The 20,472-nt window shown below is 49.2% G+C and overlaps 2 protein-coding genes across 3 annotated transcripts; one reads left to right on the plus strand and one right to left on the minus strand.

Moving 5' to 3' along the window:
- The first annotated feature begins 31 nt into the window (after window positions 1-31).
- Window positions 32-11,291, plus strand: Mtif3 (mitochondrial translational initiation factor 3). 2 transcript variants are annotated; one of them, XM_006248837.5, is made up of 4 exons: window positions 32-178; window positions 6,186-6,637; window positions 9,332-9,489; window positions 10,386-11,291. In XM_006248837.5, exons 2-4 carry the CDS (start codon window positions 6,187-6,189, stop codon window positions 10,602-10,604), a joined length of 828 nt encoding a protein of 275 aa, XP_006248899.1. In that variant the 5' UTR covers window positions 32-178; window position 6,186; the 3' UTR covers window positions 10,605-11,291. The 2 variants fall into 2 exon arrangements, with proteins under 2 accessions (XP_006248899.1, NP_001108513.2); NM_001115041.2 differs by having other exon boundaries at window positions 139-178; window positions 9,329-9,489.
- On the minus strand, window positions 10,584-18,528 carry Gtf3a (general transcription factor III A). The gene is made up of 9 exons (NM_001113570.1): window positions 18,176-18,528; window positions 16,517-16,617; window positions 14,830-14,926; window positions 14,182-14,270; window positions 13,275-13,348; window positions 12,775-12,855; window positions 12,107-12,336; window positions 11,021-11,080; window positions 10,584-10,830 (listed from the first exon to the last, which is right to left on the minus strand). The coding sequence occupies exons 1-9, from the start codon at window positions 18,368-18,370 to the stop codon at window positions 10,666-10,668; spliced, it is 1,092 nt and encodes a 363-aa protein (NP_001107042.1). The 5' UTR covers window positions 18,371-18,528; the 3' UTR covers window positions 10,584-10,665.
- Between the last annotated feature and the right edge of the window lie 1,944 nt (window positions 18,529-20,472).

Genomic DNA, 20,472 nt, shown 5'->3' on the forward strand with positions numbered 1-20,472 from the left:
TTTTTTTTTTTTTTTTTGGTCGGAGGACTTTATTCCACTAGCGGAAACTGCAGCCCGCAGCTGCACCTCCCCTTTAAAAGACTCAGGAAGTTCCGCCTGCTACGGAAGCCGACGCGGCCCTTCGGCGAAGCCCGTGTACGGACTTTCCAGTTCTTCCTGCTCACCTAACCCGACCCAGGTAACGCTAAGATGAGGGCTGGGCGGCGGGGCTGAGGTGGGAGGGCATGTTCTGAGAACAGTCTTTGCAGAGAGCCCTCAGTGGACGTGGGGTGGTGGCAGCACCAGGCTTCGGGGTTGAGCCCAGTTGCCAAGCTCGGGAGGGCCACAGCCTCGCATTCCCAGAGAGCGCGCTGCTTTTACAGATTTGGGGGCAGGGTAGGGTGTAGGACAGCGGGCATCCTGGTGGGCGTGGCCCCTGGTGGGCGTGTTTGCTGCGGACCCCCTGTGAGGCTTTTTTTTTTTTCGTTGATTTTTGATGTTTTTGAAACAGGGTCTCACTATGTAGCTCTGGTTGTCCTGAAGCACACTGTGTAGACCAATCTGACCACAAACCTATAGAAATCCGCCTGCCTCTACCTCCGAAGTGCTGGCATTAAAGGCGTACACCACCGTGCCAGGACTTTTGAAACAACCTTACAGAAAAGAAGGTGAGAGAATTCAGTCATAGGATGAAGCCAAAGTTATTTTCACAAAATATGGAATTTCCTAGAACCCATTCCTTCTGGAGTGAATAGGTGTCAATATGACCTCATGACTATGAAGTGTAGCGATTCAGAAAACAGGTGAAGAAGTAAATGATAGGAATAAGTGTCGGGCCAGGTGTGGTGCCTGGTGCTTTTTAGCCTTGTTCCTCGGAGGCAGAGGCAGGCTCTTGTGAGTTGGAGGCCAGGCTGGTCTACGGCAGTGAGATCCAGTCTCAAAGAGAAAGAAAGAAAGAAAATCAGTAACTATCATTGTGTTAGTAGGCAAAGTAAACAGTTCAACGCCTGGAACCTAAGGTGTAAGGAGAGAATTAACTCCACAAGGTTGTCCTTTGACTTCTACACTGGCACCCTGGCATGGGTTCCCAGACACACCAGACAGACAGACAGACAAGCACCCTTACTCACTGGGCCGTCTCGCTGGCCCTGAATCTTTGCTTAATATTAGAAAATGTAGACTGTGAGCACAGACAGAGTTTGTCTTTTCAGAGTTAACCGATAGAGTTTTATAATTTTTCCGCCCTGAGAAGGCTGGGTTGATAAATAGCATTTGTATGTATAGGATCACTTCTGAAATTATTGGAAATCCTGCCCTAATCACAGGCCATAATTCATTATTTATTATTACTGTTGTCGATACTGTATTAGGAAACTCAACTCGGGAACTCAAATGGAGTTTGGAGCACCGTAATACATTACAGCGTAGAGATAATCTAATTGGGCTCATACTGAAGAATATTAGCAGAAAAGTGCTAAAAGTTATAAGAGCAGAAGACTGTGGGAACCATGAGTAATGGTTCTGTATTGAGGCGTTTCAGGCAGTTAGCATTTGCTGGTGCTGTGTTCTCTGAGAGCAAAGTAGGCATGGAGTCGGCTTGTTGTGTGTTTTGACGAGACCAGGTAAGTTCACCATGGAAGGCTGCAGTGGGACGGCAAGCTGCAACACGGGAGCACATTGGCAGAAGCACCCTGGGTCCATCTTGTAGGTGTTTGTGAATGAATTGGTTTTTCCTCATTCTGATGCCATTTTCTTTCAGCTACCACAGTCAGTTAAGCAGCCCCTAGTTTAAGGAGCTGGATACTGCTGGGTGGTGGTGGCACACACCTTTATTTAACTCCAGCACTTGGGAGGCAGAGGCAGGCAGACCTCTAAGTTTGAGGCCAGCCTGGTCTACAGGTCTAGCGAGTTCTAGGATAGCCAGAGCTACACAGAGAAACCCTGTCTTGGAAAAGGAGAAAAAAAAGGAAGAAAGAAACTGGATACTCAGACACATTTAAATTGTATTCTAGGAATGTTCGTTGCAAACCCTCACTGCTGCCTCAGAAAGAACACGGTAGATCGTAAGGACAATGTGGGTCATGTGGTCATCAGCCATTCTTTTAGGCTTAAGAACCAGAGTGCTGGGGTTGGGCATTTAGCTCAGTGGTAGAGCGCTTGCCTAGGAAGCGCAAGGCCCTGGGTTTGGTCCCCAGCTCCGAAAAAAAAGAACCAAAAAAAAAAAAAAAAAAGAACCAGAGTGCTGGCTTTATCCATAAGATCCCAGGCCGGAGCAGCTCAAGCATTTGTTGATAATAAAACTAGGCAGTCAGAGTGCCTAGCTATAACCCAGTGAAATAAGTGAGAAGCTATAACCCAGTGCCACAGCCCCAGAAATGAAGCATACTGCCGTGTCTTATGACAGAGACACATGCTCTCTTGGAACAGACAACGATACAGTAAAATCAGGATAGTGACTGGCGCTGGCTCGGAGTGGAGGTGCAGATTGCCTGGGAAGAGGCCTGAGGGCATTCTCTGTGAGTAATTGTGTATGTGTTAATTGGAGTTACTAAAACCAATAGAAGACTTATGAGAACATATGCAGGGGCTGGAGAGATGACTCGGAGGTTAAGGGGTGGTTCGCTCTCCCAGATCTGGTCCCCAGCACCCATATTGGGCGGCTCACAACCACCTGCCATTTCCATTTCAGGGATGTGTCTGACAACTTCTGGCCTCCGTGGGCACCCACATACATGTGTGCAGACACACAGGCAGATGCATATACATAAATAAGGAATAAAATCAATCTCTAAAAATACGTATAGGCAGTACAACCCAAAGACACAGCGAGTAAAGAGAGACATGCCTCATAGTCTGTCAGTTTGTGACCCAGTATTTAAATCATTTCCGTTTCTTACTGGATATGTGTATCAAACATTAAAATTACTGGGTCTCATGTCCCTTTGACATAATTGAGTCGACATTCTGTCACTCATTCTGAGAATGCTACTCATACTTTCTCAGAGGTGCTCCTCTGTGTGGACTGTTTCTTCAGTGTGGCGTCAGCTGTGAGACCCATGTGATACAGCATGATTTCCGTAAGGTCTGAGTAGCTGGCTGCCAATCGGGAACGAGCATCTCATACTATAAATGCCTGCGTTTGGAGTCACTGAGAAACATGGCTTCCACAGTATTGAGGCCTTGGAAGGAAGGAGAGTCCAGCTTACCCCCAGTTGTCTTCCGTTCTTTATTTGATGCTGGTCTGCTCAGCCTCATATCTACGGCTAGCAGAGGAAGACTCACGGGAACGTCCTGGCTCAGTGACACTTCACAGAAAAGCAGAGAGGGTGTCTATATGCTGAAAGCATCCCCAGGTGATGGATGCTGACCGGCCTCTCGTTTCCAAATAGCCTCAGCTGAGAGTTATCAGAATGTGTGTAAGCTGTCCTTGACCCTTGTCATTTGAGACAGTGAAAACCTTTGAGATTTTGGTTTGACCAAAAGGAAATGGAGAATCAAGTTCATACGTGTTACAAAAACCTTCAGAATTGCACGTTTGTAAAATCTGTATTTCTAGTTCACTTATTCACAGGCTGTGAAACTAATGGTAAGTGTGTGTGTACCTACATAGTAATACGCATACCCCAGTTTACTTTCTATTACTTTGAGAGATAAAACACCATAACCCAAAAGCAGACTACTTGGAGAAGAAAGGGTTTATTTGGCTTGCATGTCCAAATCATAGTTCATCATTGAGGGAAGTCAGGACAGGAACCTGGAGGTAGAAACCAAAGTAAGACCACCAGCTGGCTCCCCAGGGCTTCTCAGCCTGCCTTTCCTACCACCCAGGATGGGTAGTGCCCACAGTGGGTTGGACCTTCTACTACACTTAGCATTTACTCAACACTTGCCCACAGACGTGACCAGATGACTCTAGCTTGTGTGAGGTTGACATAGAGAACCAAGCAGGATAACGCACAAAGCCAACATGTCCGTTCAGTTCAGTAAGATGACACCTGGTCACTGCAGGCTGGGTTCATCACAGTGACATGACTACTGAGCTTCTGGGCCACCAGTTCTTGTTTGTTTTCTTTGAACAAAGCAAAGAACGGAGAGACGAAGAACTAGCAGCCACGTAACGAGATTCAGTCAATGCTGCCATAACTCCATTTTCTAACTCCCATTTCCAGCTGAGCTAGTTCAGAATGACACATGCCACGATCCTAAACACGTCAGGGCTTGTTCCCTGAGAATTTTATTCTCACACTGAGAAACTGACAGCACTTTTTGCAAGTTTCCAGTACCTAATCTGTATTCCTATTTCCCTAATCCTCTTCCGAGGATTTTTCTCAAACACGTTCCATTTTGTAATTTCCCTAGCTTTTTATTCAAAAATCAGCCCATCTTCCCCTTTCATTGTCACCAAGCTACTGTCTCGCTCACAGTCTGGGTTTGTGAGATCGCTTCCCTGTGGTGTCCTCCAGGTCTTTCCTCTCTGGGTCCAGCCTTGTTCTGGGAGCTTGGTGGAGAGGCTGGCCAGTTTGGATTACCCAGGGCAAGGCTGTGTTGTGGAAGGCTCTGCGTATTTGCAGCACCTTCGAATCAGGAGGCCTGCCTGGGGTGTCATGTTTTTCCTCTGGTGGCAATGCCGCTCTGGCTCTGACCGTTGGTCATGATGGCGACAGCGAGCTTCCTCATTAGCAAAGCGCTTTTACATATTTAATCTGGACGCAGTGTGTGAGTAACACTCCGGCCTCAGCCTTGTACGTGAAGATGTTCAATTATTGACTAAATGAGCATTTTCATTGGTGGCAAAATGGTGGTGGAGGAGGTGGTGGTGGTGGTTATTCTTACTGTCGTTATTATCGCCATCTCTATGCTGGGAAGGAGAGCTTTCCTCATCAACATAGATGGGCACAGTTTCTCTTAAAAAGAATAAATGCTTAGGTCTTTCTGCTGAATTACCAATTTACCAGTTTTCAATGGAGTCGGGGTGTGACAGTGACACACAGTGGCAATTAGCGTCCTAATAGATGTTTGCATATTCAGCGTGTTGAAGGGAATTACAGCCATTTTCCTTAATGTTTAAATTATACAACCGGCTGAAGGGAGCCCCTTCATGCTGCCAAACTATAAATGAAGTGTCACCACCAAACACAATTATAATCCTCTCAGGGAGACCTGGAGCCAGGTATCTGTATAGGATATCATGGGATAGACACCAGAGCAGGCACCGTGGTATTTGCTGGTGGTCTGCTGCCCACTTTGGAACAGATCATGGCTGGTTGTGGCTGGAGGAAGAAACCAGTTTCAACTCATGCTGTTTGTCCTACCGTCCTCTACAGAAAGATTTCTAAGATTGTTGCTCTAAGGATTAAACCAAGGGCTTTGCACACATTAGGCAAATTCTCTACCACTGACCCAAATCCTCAGGCCCTTAATAAGGAATTCTGAATAATAAATAAAAATTATGAATTTGTGGGTTTTTTTTTTTTTCATCTGAAATAGGCCTCACTGTGTAGACCAGGCTGGCCTGGAACTCAATAGAGATCCCTCCACCTCCCCCCCCACCCCCAGCCTTTCGGTGCTGGGATTAAAACATGGACGTGAAGCACAGTGAGAGACGAGAGAAACGCTTTGTATTGCTTTATTGTGGTAAGGAGGCATTTTTTAAAAACATCAACGTGTCATTCATTTTTTTATTTCTTATGTTTTACAAATGCTTATCCCAATGTGTGTGTGATCTGTGCAGCGCATACGTGCAGTCCCCCCCAGAGGCTAGAAGAGTATGTGGGATCCCTTGGAACTAGTGTTACAGTTGAACATGTGGACACCATGTGGGTGCTGGGAATCCAATCCTCTAGGAAAAAAAAAAAGCAAAGGACTTTTAACCTCTGAGCCATCTCTGCAGCCCCTGAAGCGGCATTTCTGCTACGTCCTCGTAAACAAACCCCATATGAACTTAGCTTTTGGAGCTGGCACTGCAGGACCTAGGAGAAAATAGATGTCATGAATGTGGAAGAAAAAGAGATTGACGTAGCACGCCAGCTGCACTAGGGACAGTGGCAGCCAAGAGTCCATGTCTCTGTGTTGCCTTCCTGCAGGCGGATGTGCTGGTCTGTGTGCTGTAAGGCTCCACAGACCCACCCGTGCCGCCCTCAGCAGCACCCCAGCAGCCCATCGGCATCAGTGGCTGCGCTGTAATAAACTTCCCGTTTCTTTACTAGGATGGCTGTTCTTCTGAAGAGGCTGATGCCACAAGCCATGAAGACTGACAGCAGCTTACTCAGGAGATGTTTCCGAAGACACACTGTGAAGCCAGACCTGGCACGGCCTTCCCTGACTGCGTCTACCCCGAAGCTGTTGCACCTGATTTCTGCAAAAGGTTTTAGTACTGTGGGCGACACCGAGGGTGAGAGGAGACAGAAAAGAAGGGATGCTTTTTCTAACACAGGGCGGAAGATTAGTGAGCGAGTTATCCGCGTCCTGGATGAGAAGGGCGTCGACCTGGGGACGATGCACCGAGCGGATGTGATAAGACTCATGGACAAGCAGGACTTGAGGCTGGTGCAGAGGAACACCACCTCAGAGCCACCGGAGTACCAGCTCATGACCGGAGCGCAGATCCACCAGGAGCGACTAAGAATCCGGGAACAGGAAAAGGCCAAGCCCAAAACTGGTAGGTGTTCCAGTGTTTGTGCCTTGAATCCTTTGGAACGGTGGTTGTCAACCTGTGGGTTTTGAACCCTTTGAGGGGTGGATGACCCTTTCACAGGGTGGTGTGTCAGATAATTGTTATGATTCATAACAGTAGCAAAGTGACAGTTACGAAGTAGCAGTAACATAATCTTATGATTGAGGGTCACCACAACATGGGGAACTGTATTAAAGGGACACAGCATTGGGAAGGGTGAGAACCACTGCTTCTGAACAACCCAGCAGCACTCAATTTCATGTTTGCCGAGGTGCCGTGGACAGGAGACACTGGCAGCCTCTGTGCTTCTGGTTTCACCGCACTCCTCTGGGGCAGTTCCTCCATCCCCCACGTCATCCTTTCCCTTCCTTTCTGATGCCCCGTGTCCATTGTCTCTTCCTGTAAAACTGTAAAGTGGGGGAGAAGTTGCCTTCCCATCTTGCAGCCTTGGCTCCAAATGCAGTACTGAGCCTCGTGGGGCACTGATAGGGCAGTGAAGTGATAGAGAGATGTCCACCAGATCTAACCCTCTCCTGTCGCTCCGCCTTTTAAGCACCTTGTAAATCACAGAGCGCCTCTTGCCTTTGTGCACAGCCAGTCACCTTCCCAGGCACTTGTCATGGAAGCCACTCAGAAGCCAGGAACTGAGTACTAAGACTGGTTGGCCTTTGATGGCTCCCAGTGGTGGAAGGCTACTCCATGGCCTTCACAGTGTGACAAGGATGGGGCCCTAGCCTAACTGTACAAGGCTGTGCACTGTGAGGAAGGAAAACCCATTTTATAACCACAGGAATGCCGACCAGAAAACAGGCTTTCAAAGGAAACCAACCAGGGGGATAAGGATGTCAAACCATGGCACAGCCAGAAAATGTTGAAGAGAATGGAGACCTTGAAGGGCCAATGTCTGCGAGGTTTTACCTCATTCTGACCGAGACCCAGAGGCAACTGGTGGGAAGCAAGGGGGTGCTAAGAACTTTTCAAATCTAAAAGCCTACGAGAAAAGGTAGTAAACAGGTGTTACCTATCATCTAAAATCAGTGATGAACTGGCTGTGATTCAGAGTTAACATCTGAACAGTACGGAAAAGTTGAAGTCCTCCCCAGATGTTCCTGTGTGCTCTCATGGACTTGAGCCAGTGTTAATGTGACACATGTTCAGAAACGGCGTGCAGATTGCTTTTTTAAAAAATGGCACATTGTTTTCAAGATCTATAAATTATAGGGTAAATTATAATTACCACGACAACTAATAGGAATCCATCAAATTTGTTAATCTTTTTCCATGGCATGGGCCTCTTCCCAGTTGTTCATTCTTTATGAACAGCTCTGGGTTCTGTGAACCTAAAGGGACCAGGCTGCCAGCCACAGCGTCAGCCGAGGCTCCTCTGTGTACTGTCACACTGTCAGTGTCAGTGAGGAGGCCCTGCTCGCCGTCATGTCACCCTTCTACCGTCTGAGGCACTTCTGTGAGTTGCCTGCTTGTGTCTCATTGTTTCTCTCAGGTCTATAGCTCTGTCTAACACTGGGTCTGGGGGATGGTTCCTTGGGTCCAAATGCCTGTGCACAAGTGCTAGTTTGAAGCCCCAGAACCAAGGAAGAGCCAGTCTCAGTAGCCAGTGTGGGGTCTGCAAGCCTGGTCCTATAGGGAGACATAGGACGAGGGGGGTACAGTGTGAAAACAAGGTAGAAGGTGAGGACCAACACCCGGGGTTGTCCTGACCCCACCCCCACCCACGCCTGCACTCACAAGCACACCCACAAGCTTAGCAAGTTTTAAATATTATTTAGCACATTAAAAACAACAAGCCTTTACCCTTGGCAGGGAATAGGGAGGCAAAGTTTAGAACAGAGGCAGAAGGAACACCCATTCAGAGCCTGCCCCACATGTGGCCCATACATATACAGCCACCAAACTAGATAAGATGGATGAAGCAAAGTAGTGCAGGCCAACAGGAACCAGATGTAGATCTCTCCTGAGAGACACAGCCAGAATACAGCAAATACAGAGGCGAATGCCAGCAGCAAACCACTGAACTGAGAATAGGACCCCTGTTGAAGGAATCAGAAAGGACTGGAAGAGCTTGAAGGGGCTCGAGACCCCATATGAACAACAATGCCAACCAACCAGAGCTTCCAGGGATTAAGCCACTACCCAAAGACTATACATGGACTGACCCTACCTAGTAAGGGCACCAGTGGAAGGGGAAGCCCTTGGTCCTGCCAAGACTGAATCCCCAGTGAACATGATTGTTGCAGGGGAGGGTGGTAATGGGGGGAGGATGGGGAGGGGAAGCCCATATAGAAAGGGAGGGGGAGGGGCTAGGGGAATGTTGACCAGGAAACCGGGAAGGGAATAACAATCGAAATGTAAATAAGAAATACTCAAGTTAATAAAGATTAAAAAAAAAAAACCAAGCCTTTAGGGGTTGGGGATTTAGCTCAGTGGTAGAGCGCTTGCCTAGCAAGCCCAAGGCCCTGGGTTCGGCCCTCAGCTCCAAAAACAACCAAACCAAAACAAGCCTTTATGCCGGTCTCCCGTCCCTGGGGCTGAGAGTGCACGGATGGCTGTGGTGGCCTATCAGGCTTCAGATCTTACCATCTGTGGGTAGAAGTGGAAGTAGAGGTGTCAAAGAGTAGGAAACAGATCGATGGAGCACTAAACGTCACTGTCCCCAAGCAGGACCAACTGTGACAAAGGAGCTCATTTTTTCCTCAAATATTGGACAGCATGATTTGGACACCAAGAGTAAACAGATTCAACAGTGGATTGAGAAAAAGTACCATGTTCAAGTCACCATAAAGAAGAGGAAAGACGCAGAGCAGCCCGGGAGTGAGATGGTAAGTGTGAGCACCCGCGGGGCGCTGGTCTCTGATGCAAAGATAAGATTGTAGAAAAACAGGGTGAGCCTACCACAGAATACTCCCAGCTTCTTAGTGTCAAACTAGGCTTAGTGTGTTTTCCATTAGATTTGTCACATGTGGATTGTTCTGGGGGCTAGAGATGGTTCAGTGGTTAGAGCACTGACTACTCTTACCAAGGACCCAGGTTCAGGTCCCAGCAAGTACATGGTAGCTCCTAACTGGCTATAACTCGTTTCAGGAGAATCTGACATCTTCTGGATTCTGTGGACACTGCACATAATAAATGCAGGCAGAACACCCATACACATGTATCTTTTAAAGCAATAGGAAAGCTATAAGTTACTCTACTTTAAAAACTGTTGGCCGGCTACGTCTTAAAATAGAAAAGGTAGGCAGTTCATAGGACTCTCTTCCACACGCCGGAGAGCTTTACTAGTTTAGAGTCCTTGGCATTCACATGCTGTTGGCGTTTAAACCTAGCTCACTGCAGCTTCACCTAAGGCTGCACTGGTACAGTGGGTCTGAACCTTGGCTATGTGCATCACACACTTAGAGGGCACAGCTCAACCAGGCAGGCTTTGGGGAGTCCAGTGGGATCTGCCTCCCTCCCTTCAGAACAAGAAAGGCACTCTGCAAAGTCCCAAACCCAGTGTTTGATTTTGGGGAAGCTTGAGCGTGTAGACGCTCTGTGCTGTGACAGTCAGTGTCTGTCAGTGTGAGTTGAGCATGAGTTCCTGTGTGGATGTCAGTCACACAGGATAACGTAGGACCAGACCAGCCTTTCCCAGCAGCTCTAAGCGTGCTGTCATGTGAACGCTCACATTTCATCACACCCCCAGTTTAATTTAACCATGTACTGTTGTCCTTTGTAGGATGAGATATTTAACCAGATTCTCCAGACGATGCCTGGAATAGCAACCTTCTTGAGCAGGCCGAAAGCCGTTAGAGGAGGCACTGCCTCCATGTGTGTTTTTCGTCATGTGAGCAAGAAAGAAGAGAAGGCGTACAGAGAATCCCAGGAGAGCCAGAAAGGAGACACTTTGAGCAAAGACGACAGAAGCAGCAACAAGTCGGACGTCCTGTGTCAGTGATTTAATGAGAAGTCCGGGCTTCTCCAGAAGCCTCTGCTAGCCGCTCTGAAGTCCCTCCCAACTAGTGGACAGTAAGTAACGCAGCTGGGGCGAGCATCGTGGCCTCTGGGCTGCTGCTGGACTCTGTGCTGTTAGGCAAGGAGCAGTCGGGCTCTTGTTTCCCCTTAGGAGGGACGTACCCGCTGAGGCGCGAGGCCAAGCTGCGTCTCTCCCGAGGTGGTCTAACCTTTAAGAGAACAGAATTCCCCATCAGAATTACCTGTGTTTCTCAACGGATCTCCACCTCAACAGATCAGCCCCTGCTGGGAGTCACACCCTCAACAGGCAGACACACAGGATGGTGGGGTGGGAGGGTGGACGGACAGATGCCAAGCAGGCCTTACAGCTGGGTGCTGGCCTAAGCAGCTGCCACTTACTTTGAGCTTCATCCTCTTCTTGTCAGGATCGTGCACGACACTGTGCCTCATGAGACTTTGCTGTAGTACAAGGGAAAGAAAGAGACTTGATCTGGGCCTGGAGAGGTGGCTCCATGCTTAGAGCATATCTTGAGGACAGGGGTTCAGTTCCCAGCACCCGTATGGTGGCTTACAACCACCCATACTTCAGCAGTTCCAAAAAACCTCTTGGTGTCTGCTAACGTTAAAAATGCAGTGACACCATGCAATAATAAACTACCAGCTGCCTTTCTGTTGTGTAGTGGATGTAACCTTCACCCGACTCCCTGACCAGAGTCAACTCCTTAGCAGAGTGGCTGTCAGTCGGCTGACGCGCTAGGAACTGACTCCATCCCAATGTACTGCCTTTTAGATGGGGCCGAGCAGGGAAAGCCTGCTCCGCTTGAACGTCCAAGCTCATGCTTAACTGAGTCTACCTCAGCTGCGTTCCTGAAGGCCAGGGGGAAACCTGGCCTCTGCCCTACTTGCTATGACAGTGGTGACCACGGCACCTTTGGCGTGGCTGGTCTGGGTTATGTTCAGTGACTTTGGATTAGTAAGAGCTCTTTAGACGCCAGCTAGGCAAACTGTTCAGTTCCCCACTAGGAACCATGTTCCCACCTGACCCAAGATCCCAGAGCCTAGAGGTTGTCCATTTGTGCCACCTACCTCCTTTCCCAGGCCCTAGGCTCACACAGAATACAGCTAAGTAAACAGAAACACAGGCCCCAGGCTCTCCACTCAGCATGGCTAGAATCCCTGGGTCATACACCAGACATCCTGAATCATATGTAGGATTCATACCAAGAGCAAAATTACAGTTATGAAGTAGCAACTAAGTGACTTTATGGCTGGAGGCCCCCACCACATGGGAACTGTAATTGTGTCCCAGCATTAGGAAGGCTGAGAACCGCTGCCCTAGAGTGCTTGTTAAGTGGCCTGTTCAGCCGCCCAACCCCAGGGCTTCTGGCCCAGTTGGGTCAGAGTGGGAGCCTGGGGCTGGGCTTGTCAACCTGGAGGACCTGCAGGCCGGATGTGAACAACCAGTCCGGAGCAGGAGACACTCACTTTCATTGCAAACGTCTTGCCACAGCCAGCGTGCTCACACACAAATGGGCGCTTTTCCTCGTGGAAGGAGAGAATGTGGCTCTGCAGGTTGAACACGGTGGTGTAGGTCCTTGCACAGCCTTCCCGCGGGCAGCGGTACACATCCCTCTCCGGAGCGTGAGTCTTCATGTGCTGCTTAAGGTGATCTTTGCGCTTGAACATCTTCTGGCACACTGTGCAGGTCACCTCCTCTGCCAGGAGAGACACACGGTTCACCAACTTCCTGTTACCCAAGCACGTGAGTAACATGTCTTCCTCCTGTGACTACAGACCCGGGACTTCAGAGGAAACCTCAGTTTATCCCACTGCTATGGCTCCAAATCTCTCAAGTTCATGGCTCCCAACGTCCTCACCTGTTAAGGAGCAGGCATCTCTGGCATCATGACTGGACACAAGAAATTATGCCCGCGTGGCATCTGCCTTTGTCCTCTGACACAGCAGCATCTGCCAAGTCCTGCAGGGCCTCAGGAAAGCCAGGGCACAGCAGCACCAGCCGAGGCCTGCAGGGCTCCCTCGCCTGCCAGCACTACACAGAACTCGATGCAGAACCCCTTCCTTTCCGGCCCAAGCATGTATCTCAGCCTCCCAAAGCACACCGTCCGCTCTTCCACAGCTCCTGCCTGCCTCACCTTTATGGGCTTCTCTCGTGTGCTTCAGAAGCTCTGTCCACGTTTTTCCCACAAAGGAACATCCCTTTTGACATAGGTAGCCTGTTCAAAAACAAAACAAAAAGTTACCCACTGCCTTTTCTGAATGCTCAGGGAAAACCCTGATGACAGCCAAAAAGAAAGCACGTGTCACGTGCTCATCCTCCTCTCGAAAGTGCCGCTCTGCTGGGTGCAGCGCAGCGGGTCCCCTGCTCTGAGAGCCCCTCCTCTCTAGACTTTCACACACTTAAGTGGCACACAACCGGGTGCTCAGTAACAGTCCAACACTGGGTGTTCGTGGGAACGAGGACAGCGGCAGAACACAGCATGGTGCCTCTTGGGACGAGAGGCCAACACTCAGATAACATAATAGGCTCTTGCTTGTCACACAGCTCTGTCTACTCAGTGTGACCACCGAACAGACCCAGCACACCCTGCTGGTAGTAGGCGCCTGGCTGCCAGCACAGTCCCCATCTACGTACCCTCGTGAACCTTCCCATGCCGTTTCAGCCTGCTGGGGGAGGCAAAGTGCTTCCCACATCCCTCGTGGGTACACCTGGGAAAGAAGCAAGCAAAGTGTTAGCCAGACCCTTTCCATGGAGAATTCTGACATCCTTTCACCACACCAAAGCCCATCTCTTCCCACGCCAAGCCTGTCACCAAAACAAATATTGCAGTCCTAAATACAAAGACAAGTGACGTGGCCAACTTTGGAGCACAAAACACTATTCTGAGAAAGAGTCACATCTTTTGTTTGTGTTATCAAACTAGTTTGTGGGTGCAGAAGTGACTTCAAGAGGCTGTCTGACTTGGTTTACACTGGACCAGACAGAGAGCTGTTGTCTGTAGTCTGCCCAATATGCTGCATACGGTCAGATGAGAACACAGCACGAGCTGGGGACCAGCACCAGAAAAACACGAAATGTACACAAGTCGGTGTGCAGCGCCCCAGGCACCAGCACAGACAGGCCACAGGCCTGTGGGTGAGACCACACTGTCACACAGCGCCAAAAGGTAGCCTGTGGGAGCCAGGGGCAAGGCCCCATCAGCCCAACTGTGCAGGGAGACACTGCCCAGCAGGCAGGCAGCCCCACCCCCACCCTGTCCTTGTGAGTGCTCAGGAATCCCTCAGGCCCATTACTTCTGTTCTACAGTAAGAAAATAAAAGTCCCAATGACTTCGTGCCATAAACCTGAACCGGCAGCTCCTCACCTCCCTTCAAGCTTAACCACGACTACAGGCTCGCACAGCTGACTCCCACACATGCAAAATGGATGTTAGAGAAACAATGGAACTTTTCAAGTCCCCGTGGGCACACACAAGCGCCTCCCCGGGGATCCTGATCTCTACTTTCCACTCTGAATTCTAGAGTGCTGGCAAAGCACCGACCTGAAGAGTGGCTCATTTGTGTGCTGGCACTGATGGGTTCTCAGCTGCTGGTGCTTCTTAAAGGCCTTCTTGCAACCTTCAAAATTGCACTGTTAAAAAAAAAAAATAAATGCATGGTTTAGTACAGGAGAGGATCAACAGTTGCTGAAGTCCTTTCGAGGGCTGGAGAGATGGCTCAGTGGTTAGGAACACTGGCTTCTCTTGTGCAGCATCCATGTGGTGGCTCACAACCTTCTCTAACTCCAGTTCCACAGGACCTGACACCCTCTTCTGACCTCCACAGGCACCAAACATGCATATGGTATACAGACACATATGCAGGCAAACACTTGCACATAAAGTATAAACCTTTTTAAAATCAAACAATAAAGTCTCTGGATTGAAGTATCTCAGGGAATATAAACTTTCATCCACTTAGTCTCCGTGAAAATGCTTCATCCCAAGAAGCTTAAAGAGCAGCAACATTCAGAAAAGCTTGTGCTGGGGTGGTCACCAACAAGTCACGTGAATGTGCCCCAAGTCAGTTTGCAAAGTGACAACTTGAACAATGAGGACAGCCAATGCTTGTCTTATATATCCAGCAAGATAAAACTCACTTTGGTAGTGAATGTAAAAACAGAAAGCTGAAACACATCAAGCCATACTCACCACATACTGTTTTTGTGGATTTTCATGTTTGCGTTCAATGTGTTTCTTCAAGTTTGACTTTGTGCTGAATTTCTGATTACAGCCATTATCTGCACAACTGCAAGAGAGTATATGAAGCAATACATAACACACCGTGGGGAGAGACATTAGGGGGCTGGAGAGATGGCTCGATGGCTAACACCCTGGCTGTTCTTGGAAAGGGCCTGGGCACCAGAGTTCTGGGCACCCACATGGTGACCTGTAACCATCTAACTCCAGTTCCAGGGGACCTGATGCCCTCTTCTGGTCTCCACAAGTACAGGGCACAAATGACACACATGAACATGTGTATAATGGGGGTGGGGAGCAGACGACACCACCAAAACTGATAGTCCCAAGCACCAAAGCATGTCACACAGGCCTGCTTGGATGGAGTCTACAATGGATGCTTTGCTTCTACACTGGGCAAAAGCGTACTGGGCTAGCCAGCCGCCCCCATACACTGGCAAAGGGAGGGGAACCCTGGCCTCAGAGGCCTGAAGATTGCTCGGGCTCCTTTAAGTTAGAATCTAATAACCTTCCTTTTGTGAGAAATGTCATCATAAGCTGCATTTTCAACTGAGAGCCTGACTCCAGTTCTGTCATCACCCGTACAACATGTACTTGGCACAGGATCATGAGCCACTTGTCCCCTCTTGGATGTCAACAGACCACTCCAGTTCGTTCCACTTGAGTTAGAACCTTGGCCTTGAAAGAGTTTTGCCCCTTGTGAAGATGTCATGGCCCTGGGCAACCAACCGGGTCTTCTCATTGCATGAGAAGACTCTCCTTACACACCGTGCACCTGGGCAAAGGGGTCCAGAGATGCGAAGGCACAATGGGAAGACGGCGTGCAGAGACCCCAGAGCACATGGGAGAGCTGCTATGTACCTCTGCCCCTGCAAACAGAGGTGGCCTCATGGTGCCTAAAATGCACACAACACGGGTTGGGGATTTAGCTCAGTGGTAGAGTGCTTGCCTAGGAAGCGCAAGGCCCTGGGTTCGGTCCCCAGCTCCGAAAAAAAGAACCAAAAAAAAAAAAAAAAAAAAAATGCACACAACACATCTCTTGCCCTCCTTGACACAGCAAGACCCTAAACAGGGTTGAAGCCCTAAGATGAGAATGGGACCCAGAGACCAATTTGGAGCCCAGATCCCTAAGGAGCCTGGAGTACCCCACACCTTTCAACTCCACTTCTGAATTCCAGTCAGGACACAAGCCAATGCGTAAGCATCTAACACAGGCATGTAAACACAAGCCCAGGGCAGAACAGGGTCACAAGTTCTGGCAGGCACCAAACGGCAGGGGCAGAGGCAGGGGCAAGGGTAGGGACAAGAAGTATTGTTGCTAAGCAAAGCCACACCAGTGTCATGTCTGGGAGCCAAGCATAAAGGGGAAGGTAAGAGAACAGCAGAGGCCACTCGATGACACAGTAAGGGATATGACCACTGTCATAAAGTCACCTGCCTGTGACAAGAGAGAGCCAGTCTGAGCCACAGACAACACTTTTGAAGATCAAACGCAGGCTGTCAAGCGTGGTGGCAAGTACTTTTACCCGCTAAGCCATCTCACCAGCCCACCCTCTGTCCTTCCTCCTAAGAATCAGCCATCATCCTGCCGGGGCTACACGACACAACCTACTCCCGTGGCCAGTCAGCCCCTACTCACACAAATGGCTTTTCTCCGGTGTGAATCAGGATGTGTCGACTCAGATGGTAGTCCCTGATGAAGGCTTTGCCACAGCCCTCATAGTCACAAACGAACGGCCTCTAGCAGAAAGAAAAGGGGAGGAAAGGAAGTGTTTACTTTTTTAAAGTTATTTCTGTGGGGAGGGGGACATGTTTGTACCACTGCATTCTTGTGGAGGTCAGAGGACAGCTTCCTGGAGTTCTTTCCTTCTACACTTTGGGTTCCAGGAATCCAGTTAAGGTCCTCAGGTCTGGTCCCTCCCCACTGAGCCATCTCATCAGCTCTATGTTGTTAAAAGTCTGATTTGTGGCAGGCAACACCAGACACTTCCTTCCAGGGACGTGTCCATTCAGAAAGATGCCTGCCGCACTTGGGCAGGACTTAATTCTGCTGCACCGAGTTCCACATCAAAAAACGCCCCATCTTTTCACGAGTCACCATAGCACACAGATTATTATTGTTCTGTGGATGGACAGCATCTGACAGGCAGGTAGGTTAGCTTGCTCCTTTGGGACACAGGCTTCCCCAGGAGACCCCTTCTCAAGTTTGATTTGACATGAGCCCAGATAGCCTGTCTGCGCATCTCTCTGCCATAATACCATTTTACCACCAAGGAGGAGAGGCAGAAGAAGGAGCAGGCTGTGTCTCATCACAGGTGACCTCTGTGTCTACAGTAAGAGAGATCAGGCACAAAGACAGGAAAATGTGTCACAGCTGAAAAAGCTCATAGGTGCAAAGGTAAACGAAGGAAACATCTCCCAGCCCTAACTGCGATCTCCAATTTGGCTCCCAGATGTGGGGGAGGGGATGCTGTCATGAAACCCACAGTAAAGCTACAGCATATCCCAACATCCAATTGGATATTTCCTAACTATGGGAATACTCTGAGATCCAAGACTTTCATCACAGTACTAGACTGCCAGTGGACAGGAAGACGTAAGTGAGCCGCACTGCTCAGCATAAAGTCAAAGAACCTTGTTCAGATCCAGTCCTACAGTAGGACCCGTACTAGTCAAATTATTGTCCAATCTGGAACAATAAACACAACTTCAAAGCCAGGTGTGGTGGTGCACGCCTTAAATACTAGCACTTAGGAGGCAGAGACAAGCGGACCTCTTGAGTTGGAGACCAGTCCGGCCTACAAAGTGAGTTCCAGAACAGCCAGGGCTACACAGAGAAACCCTGTCTCAATAATGATAATGATGACAAACCGTAACTTTAATTGTCCAACCAAAGAACAGCATTCTGGTCTAAAATGCAAGCTCTAACTCGGACACAGGGACAAAGAAAGGCCAAAATGTAGGAAGAGAATGTTCAAGGAGAAACGGGGGTAAAGTCACAAAGATGTTATGATGACAGTGGGTTGGCAAGTCTGCCAAGAGAAAGAAACCAAGGTGCATAAAACAAAATAGAGGAGCCAGGGGAAAGGGCCAAACAGGAAGGCTTTTCCTGTTCACTCTAACCCACATAGCCTTGGTACTTGACCAAAGCCCGCCTGCAATTGAAAGGGTGCACACTTGTTGCTTGCAAGAAACCCTGACGTCCTAGACCTCAGTCTTTGCTGAGCACCTGCCCCGGCCAAGTCCAGGACCCAACCTCTGCGCCAGGCTCCACCATGCACACCCGCGGCCAGGTTACCTCCCCCGTGTGCTTGCAGAGGTGCGCGTCTAGCTTCCAGGCTTTGTTGTAACTAGCGCTGCAGTCAGGAAAGGAGCAGATGAACCTGCTGGGGAGCGCGGGGCGCGGCGGGGCGGGGCCCACACAGGCCCGAACGAACGCGTCCGCGATGGTCAGGGACGACACCGCTTCCGCGACCGAGACCCGCGGCTCCAGGGCGACGCAACTGCGCCCGGGCCGAGGCGGGGCAGCCACGTGCTGTCCCCGGAACGCGGGACACAAGCTACCGGCGCCCAGAGACCCGACACTTCCGGGAACGCGGCCCGCAAAGGCGCCAGGTCCCGCCCATTAAACCCCATGCGCCAGGATTGCGCATGCCCTGAGAGGCTCGGTCGCGTAGCCTGGCCGCACATGCGCATCAAGGACTCTTCGACTGAGCCGGGCAGCCAGGCTCTGGTCTCCTGGTTCGTGTCTTAGGGAAACAGGAAGCGCTGCTTAAACGTCCCAAATATTAACCCGACATGACTTAAGGTGGCCTGTTCTTCACATTCCAGTTTTGCCCTCTGCATCCTGACACAAGCCTCAGAACGTAGTGGAACCCAAGCTTGTCTGCTCCTTCGAGTCACGTGGAAATTTTTCAAAATTCCAAAGCCCAGAACTTAACCCGGACCAATTAAACCTTAATTTCTGACGTCAGTTGTGTTGGTTGTTGTTTTGTCAACTTTCTCTTTGTGTCACTGAGTCCTTAGTGTTTGGGGGTATTTTTAGCTGTGGGATTTCCACTTTTCCCTCAGCCTGATTTAACCTCCATAATGGCAGAGACTGAAAAATAACCTCTGTGAATCCTTCCTTAAAAAGTGGTGTGCAGGGGTTGGGGATTTAGCTCAATGGTAGAGCGCTTGCCTAGCAAGCGTAAGGCCCTGGGTTCGGTCCCCAGCTCCGGAAAAAAAGAAAAGAAAAAAAAAGTGCTGTGCATCTATGAAGGGCTGAACCGGTCTTACTGTTAGTGGATGAAGATAACCATGGGAAATCTTTAAGCTTTTTTGGCTAATGGATATCTTTACTGCAGAAGGTTTGAATGTACTTAATTCCCTCGCGTCAAAGCAATTCAAATGAAAAAGGACTGAACAGAGGGCTACAGGGGTCTCAGCACTTGTTGACAGGTCATTGTTGTTGGGTTCGCATGCTTATGCCCCATGCGCATGTGCAGATTGCTGACTGTCTCTTTCTTCTTTCCGGTCCCTCTTCCCTTTCTCGCTTTCTTGTCCGCTCTACTCCATCAGCGGACACTCTTTTCCAGCTCCAGTCTTCTGTTTCTCCTTTTCTCTGAACATCAGCTTCTAGAAGATTCTGAGGTCCTTCCCCTGTGACTCTTGTTTTCCAAGGACTTTGGTCTCAGTCAAGCAGCCTGGACTTTACATAATTTTTTTCTCCTCTTAGTTAATAACCTTGGTTAGACAATATTTGGCTCAGCTAGGATTCAGGCTCTTTCCAGACCCAAACATACCAATCCCAGGGTTGGGGGTTGGGTTGGGGGATGGGGAGGAGGATTGTGAGTCTTAAGTGTCAAAGCTAAAGATGAACCCAGACAGAACTAGCTTTAATCCCACAATGGAGGCAGAAACAGGTGAATCTCTGAATTCAAAGCCAGCTTGGTCTACAGAATGAATTCCAGGACATCCAAGGCTACACAAAGAAACCCTGTCTCCTGTTTATTCCACCAAGACCTTCCAATTCAGCTGACATCTGTGATGTCATCAGATGGCACATATCGAAAACCCTTACCCTTTCAGCACACCACAGCCCATAATTGAGGAAGAAGTCCCTTTCAGAAGCAGGTCCTACCAGCTCTAACATTGTCTATGACTAGAAAGAGTCATAGTGATCACTTTTTTGAGCCAGCGCGGGAGAGGGAAAATATGATACTAAAGGAGGAGTGGTAATAGAGTGGATTGGAGAGAAAATTCTGAAATACTGAATGTATACAACGGGGCTGTTGTCATCAGCAAAGTCAGGTGTCTGGTCTCGAGAGGGTAGCTTGGAAAGGAGACGTTATATAAATGACCCGGTGTACTGGTGATTCAGCTACCCTGCTGTGAGTCAGAGGCGTGGGCTTCGGGGGTTCTGTGACCTGACTTGGCATCCTATCTCCTAATTGACCTGAGTCAATTAATTAATTTCTGTGAAATCCATGTTTTCTTTGAATAACTATTAGAATGTCTGTGGCCCACAGTGGTATGAAATGATCACTTCAGGTGAGCTGCTGTGTTTTAATTACTTAGCCCTATGTGAAGTGGTTCACATGACATCTTTCTTGC

This window comes from Rattus norvegicus, chromosome 12 (assembly GCF_036323735.1).
Source record: "Rattus norvegicus strain BN/NHsdMcwi chromosome 12, GRCr8, whole genome shotgun sequence".
In the NCBI taxonomy this organism is placed as follows: Eukaryota; Metazoa; Chordata; class Mammalia; order Rodentia; family Muridae; genus Rattus; species Rattus norvegicus.